A 13687-nucleotide genomic window follows, 5' to 3' on the forward strand; every position below is an offset into this window, starting at 1 on the left:
TGACCTGTCCCCAGGCATCTCAGAAGCCCTGGTGAAACAGGCACAGGGTCAGGGGCTGAACTGGGGCATGAAGTGACACCAGATCCTCCTTAGCAAACCCATGCCAAAGAAGGGCAACACAGAAGGTCACAGGTGATATCCCAAAAGCACTCAAGACATGGGGTGAGGCCTGGGAGCCATCTGCCTACTGTGGGGTATCTCTGGCTCTCTTATAGGGCACATGGCTGGCACACTGAGGGGTCCCCAAAACTGACATGCATACGCTGTAGCTGGCACAGCAAGGAAAGCCTCAGCTCAGGCTGCACTGCAGCACCAACTGCCCCTCAGCAAACACAAACTCTCGGGGCACGGCCAAGTCCTGGCACCTCGGTCCATGCCAGCCGAGGCCACACGACTGCCCCCCGCAGACCCCAAATGGGGGGGGGGGGGGGCAACCATGCCGCAGCGTCACGCTGGGGGCAAAACTCAATTCCTGCTTTGTGCTCCAGCCCCTCCATCTTACGCAGAGCAACTCCCCACCTCCCTTCAGCCGGCACCGCACCAAACCCACCCTGAAGGCAGCGATGCACCGGGACGCCCGCAAGCCCTGCAGCCCTCTGCCCACGACAGCTCCCAGGGAAGGGATGCTCAAGGACAGCGGCGGCAGCGAGGCGGGGGCTGCGGAAGCGTGACCGTCCTGCCGCGCTCGCCGGCACCGGCCGGGCGTGCGGGAACCCACCACCGGCCAGAAAGGTCCCGACACGGCCCCGGTGATGCACACCCCGACCCCGACCCGAGGAGGTGGCTGCGCCTCGGAGGGAGCAGGGCATGGACCTGACCCGCGGCCGCGGTGCGAGGGGGCCGCGTGGAGATACTCCGCTCCCCTCCCGGCCCAGCCCCACCCCGCTTCGGAGCCCCCTCCCCGGTCAGACATAGAGCCCGGCAGCCCCGGAGCCCGTCCCGCCCCGGCGGGGTCAGCTCCGCCGGCCGGGGGTACCGGAGCCCCTGGAACCCCGCGGGGGCTCGGCCCGGCCGCGCTGCAGGTGCGGAGCGGGGAGGGGTGGCTCGTCCCGCTCCCCGGCTCGGGGGAGCCGCCCCGATGCTGCGGTGGCAGGCGCGGCCGCGCTGCCCGGGTCCCCCCTTCCCCCCCGCGGCGCGGCCGAGACAAAGCACCGCCCGCGGTGCGGCCCCGGGGCGCGGGGCTTTGTCTGCCGGGGCCGGGCTCCGGCCGCTCGCCCGCAGCGCGCGCGTCCCGCCCCGCCCCGCGCCCGGCGCCGGTAGCGGTGCCGGTGCGGTGCCCGTGCCCGCACGGTACCTGCTGGCCAGGCGCGGGGCGCGGCGCGGCCTCCCTGCCCGCAGCATGGTGCTGCCCGCGGCAGAGCGGCCGCGCCGGGGGCGGGCGGGAGGGGCGGCGGCGGGACCGCCCCGCGCTGCCCGCGCCTTAAAGCGGCAGCGGCCCCGGCCCGGCTTCCCCCCGCCGCTGCCCATGAGCCCCGCCCCGACCGCCCCCCTACCCCACCCCTTCACCCGCCGGGATGGGCCCGGGGTCCCGGCTCCCAGCCGCGCCGGTCCCGGTGCGCCCCACAGCCCACAGCCCCGCGGCCACGTCCCCACAGCCAGCTCCAGCGCCCCCCAGTCCAGCCCATGACCGCCCACCCCTGTCGCTGCTGCTCCCGAGCCTCAGCCCAGCATCCCCCCAGTCTCAGCCCGGCGCCCCCCAGCCGCCCCCAAGCCCTCCCTCATGTCCCCGCAGGCAACACCAGTGCCGCCCAGTCCAGCCCACGACGTGGCACCAGTGCCCCACAGGCCATCCCTCAGCCTGGCCCCAGCACCCAGTCCAGCCCCCCCCAGTCCCCTTCCCCGAGGGTCCCTCGGGGGCCAGGCAGCTGCACCCAGCAGGCTCAGCTCCTGCGAGGGCACCCACGCCTGCACTGCTCTGCGCTTCATCGGCCAAAAAGCCTGTTTTTGTCCTTTTTTCCTCTCTCTCTCTCTCTCGCATCAGAGCGGCGACACCAAGGACACCTTTGCCAGCCCGGCAGCGCCGGGCAGAGAGGGTTAACTGCAGCCTTGGCAAAAGGGACCCAGTCCCTGCGGACTGGGAAATAAGTAATTCCTTCCTCACGCCTTCCTCGGCAAAGCAACGGCAACGCCTCTTGGCTCCCTCCTTGCCGCACAGCCCCATTGCTCAGCTACACGGTGCTTGCCCCGGCAAGGCGAGGTGCTGTGGCACGGTGCGGCAGGGAGGGCCAGGGATGCAAGACTTCGGTGCCCGACCATCCCCGTCCCCCGCCGATCTGACCCTGCCTGCGCCCACCATCCCCATAGCGGCTCTCGGCCCTTGGCTGGAGCTCACGGCTGGGAGGCCAGCGGTGACACCGCCTCGGAGTGGTGCGGTACCTCCCGCAGGCAGCCAGCCCCGCTGTGGGGTGATGGCCTCAATGTCGGTGTGCGCCAATGGGTGCGGCGGCACAGCCTGTCCAGCATCGCATTCCCGTGGTCCCTCCGGCGTGGCATGATGCCGGACACAGTCCCCTCCCTCCCCTTCTCCTGGCCAGCTGCCTTGGCCCCACTATGGCCAGGTCGGGCAGCGCTCGGAGGAGCAGCTCTGGCTTTCACTGGGCCCAAATCTGGATTCAAGGCATCCAGGGTGGTGGGGGGAGTGAGCCTGGCACAGCGGCCCCCAGGAAAGGCAGCTTTGACCCTGCCAGAGCCAGGACTATGATGCGAGATGATGGCAGAGAATCACTGTCAGCCACAGCAGCCCCACTGGTGCTGGCACCAGCACTGGCACAGACGCCTTCGCAGAGGAGCACCCCCAGCCCATTGCTGTTGGAGCTGGAGGGTTCGAAGTCTCCCTGCTTCACCTGTCTCACACCAGCACAGACACCCACCTGCATGCCAGATGGACCCGCTGGCACCAGCCAGGGCTCCCAGCACTTGTGTCCCTGCCAGGCTGGTGCTGTGGAATCCCCACCGCCTGTCTTAAGTCAATCCTGGACTGAAATGAGCCCCTCTTGGTCTGCCCTGACCCCTTCCTCCTGCTCTGTCATAGTTGCTGCAGGGAAGGAAATATGGGGCTTGTGCTGGGGCGTCCCCACACCCCACATCAGTGGGTCACTGGCACTGAGGGGGCTCTGTGGACATGCCACCAGCATCCCCCATCACAGCCTCATGCTGCTCTGGCAGGACCGGTGGGGAAAGTGTGTGCACAGCCAGGGCTCTTCCCTCCCTCCCCTTCTCCACCACTTAATGGGGCAGAAAACCCAATTAACTTCATAAATCATGTGGGACCCCCTGCAGGCATGGGAGCAGGCAGGGGTGGCTCTGCTTCCCCTCACATTTGCCTCAGGAACCACCTCATGGCACCACAACACCCATGACCCCCTCCTAGACTCCCTTAGGATCCCCACAGCCCCCTGCACATCCCCCATGCCCCTTTAACTGCCCCAAGTCCCCTCCCGTACTCCTCAAGAACCTTACAGACTCACTTAGGACCTCCAGATTCCTCTAAGTTCTCCCCAACACCCCTAAATGCCTGTGTACCCTCCAGGACTCCCTCCAAACCCCCAGGTACACCCCTAGATAGCACCAGCTCCTGCCACAGGCCAGGCTACCCTGACCCCAGGTGCCTCCCACTTGCATTTTGGGTACTGGGATCTGGCACCCTACTCTGAAGACACGCTCAGAGGAACAGGGGTCTGCAGAGACCTTGCAGATGGGGAAACAGAGGCAGGGAAGGGGGTCTGACTTGCCCAAGCTCACCCAGCAGAAGAGGATCAGCACCACATCCCAGCAGTTGGTCTTGTCCCCTATCCTCCAGGCAGCACTGCCTCTGGTCGCCAGCTCCCCAGGTCCCTGAGGGGTGCAGGGGACCCCCACTCATGGGTCCCTGGGACATGCATGGCCCCTGTGAGGGGGGACCCGTGGCCAGGCTGCACCTCTGCTCCAGCTCTGCATCGCCAACTGCAGTAATAACGGGGTCCAATTTCCCCAAGGCAGCGAGGCCGATGCCGAGGGGGTGTCAGCCAGCGCTCGCCTGCCCGCAGCAATGAGATCAGCCACGGACCCCAACCACACGCCTGGCCGCCAAGCCAGCAGGGCTGCTGAACTCAGCTGGCCCCGCTGCAGGGGGGGCACAATGCAAGGTCACCCCTCTGACCCCCCCCCCGAGCGATGGAAACCCCAGAGGAAGTGTCCCCATGCGGGGATCTCCGGCTGTTTTGGGAAGGGTGACACACGACGCCTCACTCGGGGCCGCCGCGGCAGCACAGCGGGCTGCACCGGCCACATGAGGCAGTAGGAGAGTCCCAGGGCAGGGCCGGGGTGGGGGAGCGGTGTGACTCAGCCCGCTTGCGAAATTCCTATTTTTCCAGTTGTCTGGACAAGCTGGTGGCCTCGGACACCTCCACCCGCCACGGCCCGGTCCCTTCGCAGGCAGCAGGGTGGCACATGGCAAGCAGCAAAGCCAGGTCTTGAGCTCCCTGTGTGGCAAGCAGGCGGGCAGTCAGGTTTGGGGGGCAGATCCCCCCGAGCAGCTCTCCCCAGGGTACGTGGGGTCCAGCCCTGGGCTCGGCTCTGCTCCGTGTCCACGCCCAGCCCCACCAATGAGCGGCGGAGGCCAGCAGCTTCCCAAATCCTGGGTGTGCACTGACCCCTGGGTGCTCTGCATCCCTCGAGCCCTGCAACCCCAGGGATCCCCTTCCCAAAACACCCCGTGTGGCCACAGCCACAGCAGCCCGGCCTGGGCAGCCCCAGAGGCCGAGGGTCAGGGCTGGGCACCTCAAGCCAAACCCCAAAATAAAGAGCTGGCTGGAAGGCAGCACAGAGGAAGGGCGCTTCAATGGTGGTGGTGCCCAGCGGGGTTTCAGGGCCCCTTTCTGGGACCATCCCCCATCCCCAGCTGGAGGGAGGAACCCCGCCGAGCCCCGGCACACAGCACAGTGCAGCAAATATTTATCCAACACCACTTCCCCGGCCGCTCCCCCCCCCTCCCCCCTGGCCGGCCGGGCTGGGGCCCCGCACACACGCCGGGCCACGTGCAGGGCCACGGCCATGCCCCACGGGATGTCCCCACCGAGAAATGACTTCACGGGTTTGCCGGGATGGTGGTGAGGGGTCAGGCCAGACCGGCCAAAGCTGAGTGAGGGGTGTTCGAGGGAAGGGAGCAGAGTGCCAGCGCCAATCGTGCTCGGAGCAGGAGAGGAGGGCGGCCGCTCCCCTGCCGCTCTTGGGGAGCTGAGCCAAACATCTGCTCCCGCCTCCGGGCTGTGCTGAGCTCAAGTAGCTGTGAGGAAGCCAGAGCCAGGCCAGCCGGAGCGCAGCGGGTGCCAGCTCTAGAGCATCCCTCCCCAGGCGGTGCTGCTGGCAGCCCCCAATCCCGCTGGAGGGGGCCATGGGCTCTGTAGCACCTGGCTGCCAGCAGCACCCTCACGGTGGCATGGGACGGTGCCCAGGGTGTACTGTGAGCTGGACACACATGCCGATGCCTGAGCTGTGTTGTGCAGTGCCCCACAAAGGCTGCTGCCATGGCTCCATTTCATGCTCATGAACAGTCAGGGCGGTAACCCGGATCACAGGGGTGCAGATGCTGCTACCACTGTGGTGGGATGCAATGCTACCTCCCTTTCCACCCCCAAGAAAAAATGAGGCCCAAAAGGACACCCCCAAATCACAGCAGTCCCGGGGTCACACAAGGACTTCCCCAGGGTTCTGAAAGCCCCAGGGGATGTGCACAGCCTTGGGGATTGGCTCCAGAGTGATGCCTGCACGCCCAAGGACCTGCAGCACACACAAACCATCAGCGCTCCCACAGCCACCACAGCGAGGTGCTGACTCAGCAGCCAGCCCTGCTCGCTCCCTCTCCGCTCTCCTGGCCCTGTGCATGAAAATGGCAGGATCGGGCCCAGCAGCACCCATGCTCTGCCAGAAGGAAGGATGGGTCCAGCCTGGGCGTCCCCATGGGATTCTGCTACTGCTGAGTATTTGAGCAGCTCCAAGGATGGAGCCAGCTTTTCCCAATTTTTCCCTGGGGGCCTCACCTGGGAAGCTGTCCATCCCACAAGCACCATCTCTGGGCGCACAGCTGAGCTGAGGCTTCGTGTCCCCATAGGTCACCTTGTGTACCAGAGCCAGCCAGCCTCCTCCTCCTCTGTACCCCGCAAACCCCACCGAGAGCGGCTCTGCCCTGCCACAACGCGGGCATGCCCTGCCCTGACCCGCTTGCAGCCAGCAGGGTGGACCAAGGGAAACTGAGGTACAGCCAAGGCCACACAGGAGGTCCCTTCAACCCCCAGCTGGTGCCCAGTGCTGTCCTGCAGCATGAGGCGCACCACAGGGAAGTGCTCAGGCCCTGCTGAGCCCTTGGCACTGGGCGTGGTGGCCTGATGGACCCCTCCAGGGACATCCAGAGCACCCCAGCACCCTCACGGCAGCATCACCACTTGTGGGGAACAGGCTGGGGAACAGGCTGACTGATGAAGCGTCTGACAAAAGGAGGGTGGTGGAAAGGACGACATCACGCAGACTGCTCTCCAAGCCCAGGAGATGTGGCGGAGCGGGGCAAAGCAGGGACGAGCCAACACTCTTGTCATACCCTCAGCCCAGAATCCTACCCTGCATGGGAGGAGGGAAGCCCCATGGCCCCAGGCAGGCAGGGCTGGGGGCTGGGAGTCAGCACACCCCACCAGCTCCCGACTGCAGCAAAGCCCCGCAGCACCCCGCTTGCTCCTCACCGTGTCCCGGATGGCCCCAGGGAACACCCAGGGGTGATGCACGCTCACCCGCTCCTGCGCCAGCACCCAGGACCCGCCAGAGCTGCTCGCATCAGGTCCCTGAGCACGCACAGCACGGGGGGAGATGCACCAACATGCAGCCACATGCCGGGGGAACGGCAGCTCCATGTGGAGAAGGTGGTATCGCTTGGACATGCAGGATGTGGCCCAGACGAAACCAGGCAAAACCCAGCTTGAACATCGCCGCTCGGGTGTCCTCCACCTCCTCTGCTGCTGCCTGATTCACATGCAGGTCTGCACATGAAGGCGCCCACACTGCTGCATCGCAGCCCCAGTGCCACACTGCGGCTGTACAGCCGCAGAGGTCCCTTGGCAGTGGGTAGCCGCATGTTGGTGGACCTCCCAGTGGGGTGACCTCCAGGGTCCAGGAAACATCCCCAGGCTGGCTGGGGTGGGAAAGCGTTACCGGCAGCACCGCACCCATCCAAGGACTGGCATCAGGGGCAGGGAACAGCAAGGGGCACACTGAGCAGTGGTGGGTGGAAACCTGAGTCAACAGCAGCCAAGGAAGAGAGCAAAGGTTTTTCAGTGCCAGAGAAACAGCCCAGGGGTTGGTGCTGTCCCTGCCTGTGCCCTGCCCAGGCCCCAAGGATAGGCAGGACAGGGCAGGAGAGCCGCAGCACCATCCCAGCAGATGCTGCCATGTTAAGCGGAGCTCACTGCCTGTGCCAGGCCCTTCAGATACCATGGTGCCGGCAGCAGTGTGGGTGCATCCCAGCAGGGCTGTTCCCAGCCCGGACTGTGCTGGGTCCCCACCAGCTAAGGGCTGCCCTGCTACAGAGCACAAGGAGGATACAGCGACACCAGGAACAAAAGAAGGGCCTTGCTGCCAAAGAGGGAGGGCAAAGCCAGAGTTTTGCACACCCCAAAGCCAGCAGCAGGTTGCTGGTGGAGGGGAGCCACAAGTGCCAGCCCAATGGACGCAGGCAGGCAGGCACAACCAGGCAAGGAACTAGGATGCCAGCATATTCAGCTGATACAGAAACGCTTCTGGGGGCTGGTGTGTCCCCAGCTAATCCCTGCTCTCACCATCAGACCTGATCATCCCACCCTCTCTGAGCTGGGCCCTTGGACCCCCACTGCCTTCTCAGCTGGGCCCACCCCAATCCAAATCCCCAAACCCTGCTGAATTCACCCCGATACTCCACGGACAGTCCCCATGCCCCGGCCGTGCCTCACCTACCTCAATCCTCTCTCCTTCCAGGCTGCTTCCCCAGCGACCCATGGGGATACCAGCTCCCATCAGACGGCCCTGCACATCTCTGATGGGGACATGCCACCGCGTCCTCTAAGCTAGCTCTGACCTACTGCCCTACAAGCCTGGGTGTGCGCCGGCGCGGTGCAGGGAGGCACTGGCCCGGCGGCCTGGGCTCGGGGGCTGATGGCCCCATCTGCAGCACTCAGCTCCTGCCCGGTGCATTAGCGGCACGGGGAGATGGGGCCTGGGGCGGTATTTGCTTTCTAGGTCAGAGCCAGTGGAGGAGGCTGGATGAGGGGCTGTGCTGGATGAGTGCTCTCAGCTGGCATGGCAGCTCCTCGCCCCGGACGGCTATGGGAGGAGGGGATGCCCCTGCTCCCCTGCCCTGGCTCCACACTCAGAGCCCAGGCTCCTGGACAGGGCACCCCGGTGTCCCCCAGCACCTGGACAGGGATGTCCCTTGGGGACAGAGGCCCTGCCATGCTGCCTGCTCTGGGGGAGCCCCTCCTGAGTGCTGCTGTGGGGCCATGGGGGATGGAGCTGCGACTAGGTCACTGCACGGCCCCATGTGCCAGCAACATCCTGGCAACGTGGCTGATCTCCAGGACGTGTCCCTGTGGATAAGAGGATCCTGTGCTGCCCCGGCTGCCCTCTTGCCCCCATCCTTGGGGAGGGGTACCCAGCACACACCACCAGCACAGAACACCCAGTCTGTCTCTGCACCCATTGGCAGGGCACTGGAGACTTCTCTCAGGGCAAATCCAGGGCATCACACTGGGGATCCTCTGCAGGAATAGGGATTGCAGCACCTCACCCTGGCGGTGCCAGCTCAGCTTACTGTGGTGCTGAAAGCCTCACCTGCGCCAGGGGACTGTGGTGTTGCCAGGGCCTTGCAGGAGGCTCAGCTGTGCAGGGCTCCATCCGCAAAGCCTGGCCCTTCCCAGGAGGAGAAGCGGACCCTGCCTGGGTCAGTGTGCAGGGCTGAGCCCAGGGAGCGTCCCGCTGGGGCTGACCTGCCCACGCCTGCTCAGTGGCTGATGGTGACGAACTGATGCTCTGGCTCACCCCTCCCGGTACTGCCTCCACAGCCAAGGGCACCCCAAGGTTATCTTGCCTGCACAAGCAGCTCTGAGACAAGACAAGGAGGGAGACAGGCAGCAGTGGAGCCCTTCACCCCCGCTGGGACCCCAGCCATCCAGGGCAGCCGAATGCCACCCCATTGCCCATCACACCCCACAGTTCAGTGGCCAGTGGCAGAGCGTGGTGACGTGCCACCTCTGTCTGCCAAGCGATGGGTTACGGTCCCCAGAAGGGGTCCATACTAAGCCAGCACAAGGCACCCCTGTTCACAAGCACAGGCCAGCCCCCATGTGTCCATGGGGAGGACGGGCCTGATGCCTGTCCTGTGGTGCCGTGGACACTCTCACCCCCAAGATGGAGCATGCAGAGGCAGAGGCCAGCACAAGCACCCCTCTGTGTGTGTCTCCTCTAACTGTAACATGTGCCTCCAGGCCATGTCTGGGGAGCATTAACCCCCAGGATGGATGTGAAGCCATGGGGTGTGCTCTATACTGCAATGAGCTGACGTGACTACAGCCACCCCAGGAGGGCTGGAGCACCACTGTCAGGCCAAATACCTCCTCCTGCTCTGGGACAACTCAAATGCTGGAGTTACTTATTTTCTCATGTGCTGAAAAAGGAAACCTCCAACATGCTGAAACCCTGGACCCTTGCCAGGGCCAGGGGCACCTCAACAGTGCAGCAGGAGCTGGACACATCTGGAAAAAAAGTGCAAGCCCTGGGCGTGCTGGGTTGTGTCCACCTGCCAGGAGATGTCCCTTGCCCTGTGGGTAGAGGGACAGAGACTGATGGGGGTCCCAGAAGGAGGGGACCCCACTCAGCAGCGCATCCTGCTCCACCATCATGCCACCCATCGGCAATGACACTTCAGTGCTTGGTTCTCGCTGGGGTGCCGAGACCTGACCCAGCCTGTCCCACCACAGGCCACCAGCACTCCCAGCTGGACACAGGACATCCCCACAGTGCCAGGGTCAGAGGCAGCAGTTCAGACCCACTGGTGTAAGCTGGGAGAGAGGTTCTGAAAGCAGCAGTATTTACCCCAGCAGGGCTTTGGCTCAGGGCTCCTGCAGCCACACACCATGTGCTCTTCTCAGCCCCCTGCTCTGGGAACACCCAGATCAAGCTGGACACTTCCCGCACACTGGGAGAGCCGCATGCCCCAGTTCAGGGGCTCAGCCGCCCTGAGAGGCCCCAGCTGGCCCAGCACCACCCGTACTGCAAGGGCTACACTGCCTCACCAGTGGGAAAGCAACTCCTGGGATGCAGGGACATGATCCACCTGGCCAGACTGGCCGTGATCTATGTGCTCTTTCATCCATCTCTGCTGTACCTGGTGCCCCTCCACCACCAGCCGAACAGGAGGTGGTGAAACCTCCAGGAGAGCCCCAGTCTGGGCACAAGCCCTGGCGCAGGCACTTACCCTGTGGTGATGTCGTCATCTTCTGTCAGCGTCTTCCCCATCAGATCGCTGTCACTCATGTAGCCTGACTTTAGCTCCACATCATCTGTGTCCAGTGCCTCAACCAACTCCAGGCGGGAGATGTGGCTCAGCTTGCTGGGACTGCGCATGGGCATGGTGTGCGAGTAGTGTGCCCGCTCACCGTGCATGTACCAGCTGGGGGTGCCCTCAGAGCGGCAGGTCCCCCCGACCGATGGCGCGTCCCCCGCCTGCAGGCGCGGGCTCGACTGCCCATAGCGCCAGGACAGCGGGGAGGAGCGGTTGGACAGGCTGGAGACACTCCGGGGGTTGGCTTCATCACTGTCGTAGCAGGTCATCTCCAGGGAGCTGTGAGGATGGGGTGCATGGGGGGTTAGGGCAGGGCATGGTGGCCAGCAGAGGTGTGTGCCCTGCCTCACTCCCCCAGAAATGGGGCTGCAAGTGCTTAGAAAACAAAACTGCCCATTTTGAGGTAGCCATACAAGGCCAGAGGCTTCCAGGAGTGTGGGTGCAGTAACACTGTCTGTCCTGGACCCCCTCCATCTCGGCTGGCAGGGGATGGTCCCCTCCTTCCCTACCTGGTGCCAGCATAGCGTCCCACACTCCAGGATGCACTGGGACATCCATACCACCAGCACCCACTGGTGTTTGGTGGTGCTCATTTCTCCCCAGGGACTGTGGAGCAGGACATGGGGTGCGATGGGGAGGTCTGTGCCTCCCTACAGCCCCAACCACCCCACAGAGGCCCCATCCACCCACCTCCATGGGGGTGGCACCAGGGCTGGCTGCAAACACGCCGAGATGGGCTGCCCAGCCCCACAGGGCTGCCTGCAAGCGTGCTGCTTTCCAGCCAGCCCAGAGCCCATGAGTGCATCAGGAACAGGGAGTTCAGTTACTCCCCGCACCCCTCAGGGTGTATTTTGGGCAAACAGCATGTTGGGGAGTGATGTTGAGACTAAATTTAGACACCAAAAATGATTACTTCTTGGAGCAGCTACTTGGGAACCCACAGCCCTCAACTTGGCTCCAAACATTACTATCAGCGAGCTATTCCCTAGCTTGGATTAAACGTTCCTGCAGGAACACCAAAAGCCAAACCCCGGCTGCAGTATTGAATTTAAAACAGGGAACTACATAAAAAACTAGGAAGTTTTTTAAAGCGGAACTAAAAGGGTTTAGTTTTTGTCAGCAGCACAAAGGCTATTTAAGGATGTTCTGCCGGTGGCTCAGAGCAGATGCAAACCACGTCTCCAAGCAGGACAAGCCCCTGAGGAAGCTCTTGCAGCCCTGCAGCCGGGTGCAAAGGCTGCCAGAAGTATGACGATGTCTTTCAGGAACAAAGTTGTGTCCCAGCAAGGAAAACAGCAAAGGCTGAGCCCCCAGCCGCTGCACAGAAGTATACAGCAAGGAGAACAAGAGAAATTTGAGGAATAGGTTGTGGGAGGAATAAAGAGAGAGCCCAAAGCAGCTACCGGGGATACCGGCAATGCAGGGCACATCCAGAGGACGGTGGATGACATCTCTATCAGACACACTTGCAGGAAGCATTCCTGAGAGCAGAATTAGTGGCTATGTGTATAATTACAACATACCGGGAAAGAGCTGACACAGCTTTGGTAAAGGAAAATCTGGCTCACAAGCATGGTGGAGCTCCTGGAGGGATGCAGGAAGCATGCTGCCAAGGTTGCTGCAGGCTATCAGAAGGTGGTGGATGACTGCCCTCACCAGAGGCAGATTAAGCTTCCAAATAAACTCAGCTACAATGGGATAAGAGGGAAGATCCTCACATATTTAAGAACCACTTACAGGACAGAACACAGGGGAAAGCATCCCTGGGCTATCAATAGTCATTTTTCTCTGTGGCAGGGATATGGCTGAGGCCTCCGCCATGAGATGTACTCATAACTCATCAAGAAAAGGAAGTGATAGCAAAGAGTCAAAACCTGTCAGCAACACTAATTTAATCACCTATAATACTCTACCCTATTTCCTTAAGACTGGGGCTGATGGAGGATTTGCAAAGGAGCTGAGTGCTGGGGCAAGAAGGCAGCAGGTGAAGTTTCACACAGATGAATGCAAAGTGAACACAGAGCAAACATGAAGCTAACACAAAGCAGCCCTGACTCAGCGTGAGCAGCACCAGGCTGTGAACCAGCTCCTATGCCGAGCAAAGGGATGGCAGAACTGTAATGGATAATGCCAAGAAATGGTCAACTCAGGGTATATTGCTGCAGCCCCATACAAATCCCACTGCCCCAGCAATCTGCTGCGTCCGGCTCAGAAAAGGTCTGCAAAATGCAGCCAAGGACAAGCAAGGTCTAGACGAGCTTCTGGGTTAGGAACAGCTAAATCAAGCGGGCTGCTTCATCCTCAATGAAGCTGATCGAGGGGCAACACAGGGAATGTCTGTAATGATGAGTGGTGGGTGAAGCGGGGGTCGAAGCTGCTGCTTTTTGCCTCTTCCAACACAAAAATGAGGACCGAGGGAGACCACGAGGTGGCAACAAACACCAGGAGAAGGATGTTCGCCGCATCCTCAGCTTTCCCTACTCGCTGACACCCGACACGGTCTCTCTGCAAAGCCCAGGCTTCGGCTGCACCAGCGGGGTGGGGGCCGGGAGGGTGCCCTGGGGGGATGCCCCCTCCCCACCCGCTGCTCCTGGCCCACCGCTGGCAGGGTCCGGGCCCTTCGGCCCGGATAAAGAGCCAGGCAGGAGGCTGGAGCTGCCATGCTGACCCCAAGCGTGTCCAGAGCAGAGCCGTAACCCTGCAATGGTCTCAACTGAGAGATGCGGGGAACACACAGGTAGTCCCAGGCAAGTGTCAGAGAGACCTCTGAACACAGGTAGACACTCTGCTCTGGTTCACTGCCCAGCAGTCACCCTTTCTCCAGCCCCACTGTCCCCACAGCCCCAGCTGCAACCCTAGAGTGCTACTAGCCCCGATCTGGGCAGGGTACCCCACCTCTGCCCGTGGACTGCCAGACATTTGGTCGGCTCTGTCTGAGGGTTTCTCCATCATCACCCTTACACAGAGTAGAGAAACTGAGTCATGGATGGGGATGGAGCCAGTGGTCCAAACCCGGGCAGGTGCAGGGGATAACTTCACCTCTGGTTGTCCATTCGGGGACACCCAACCATCGGGAACAGACCTCACCCCCTGCCTGGAGTCTGGGGGCAACCAGCTCCCCTTGGTGCCACC

The 13687-nt window shown here is 62.8% G+C and overlaps 1 protein-coding gene across 10 annotated transcripts in view; it reads right to left on the reverse strand.

The window, feature by feature from the left end:
- The window catches only part of NAV1 (neuron navigator 1), a 78471-nt gene that overhangs the window by 18223 nt on the left and 46561 nt on the right, over positions 1-13687 (reverse strand). For all 10 annotated transcript variants that reach the window (XM_049831804.1, XM_049831803.1, XM_049831802.1 and 7 more), the window contains one exon: positions 10469-10834. In XM_049831804.1, the coding sequence (XP_049687761.1) occupies positions 10469-10834 (366 nt within the window). The remainder of the gene's footprint in view (positions 1-10468; positions 10835-13687) is intronic.

Source organism: Accipiter gentilis, chromosome 29 (assembly GCF_929443795.1).
Source record: "Accipiter gentilis chromosome 29, bAccGen1.1, whole genome shotgun sequence".
Lineage (NCBI taxonomy): Eukaryota > Metazoa > Chordata > Aves > Accipitriformes > Accipitridae > Astur > Astur gentilis.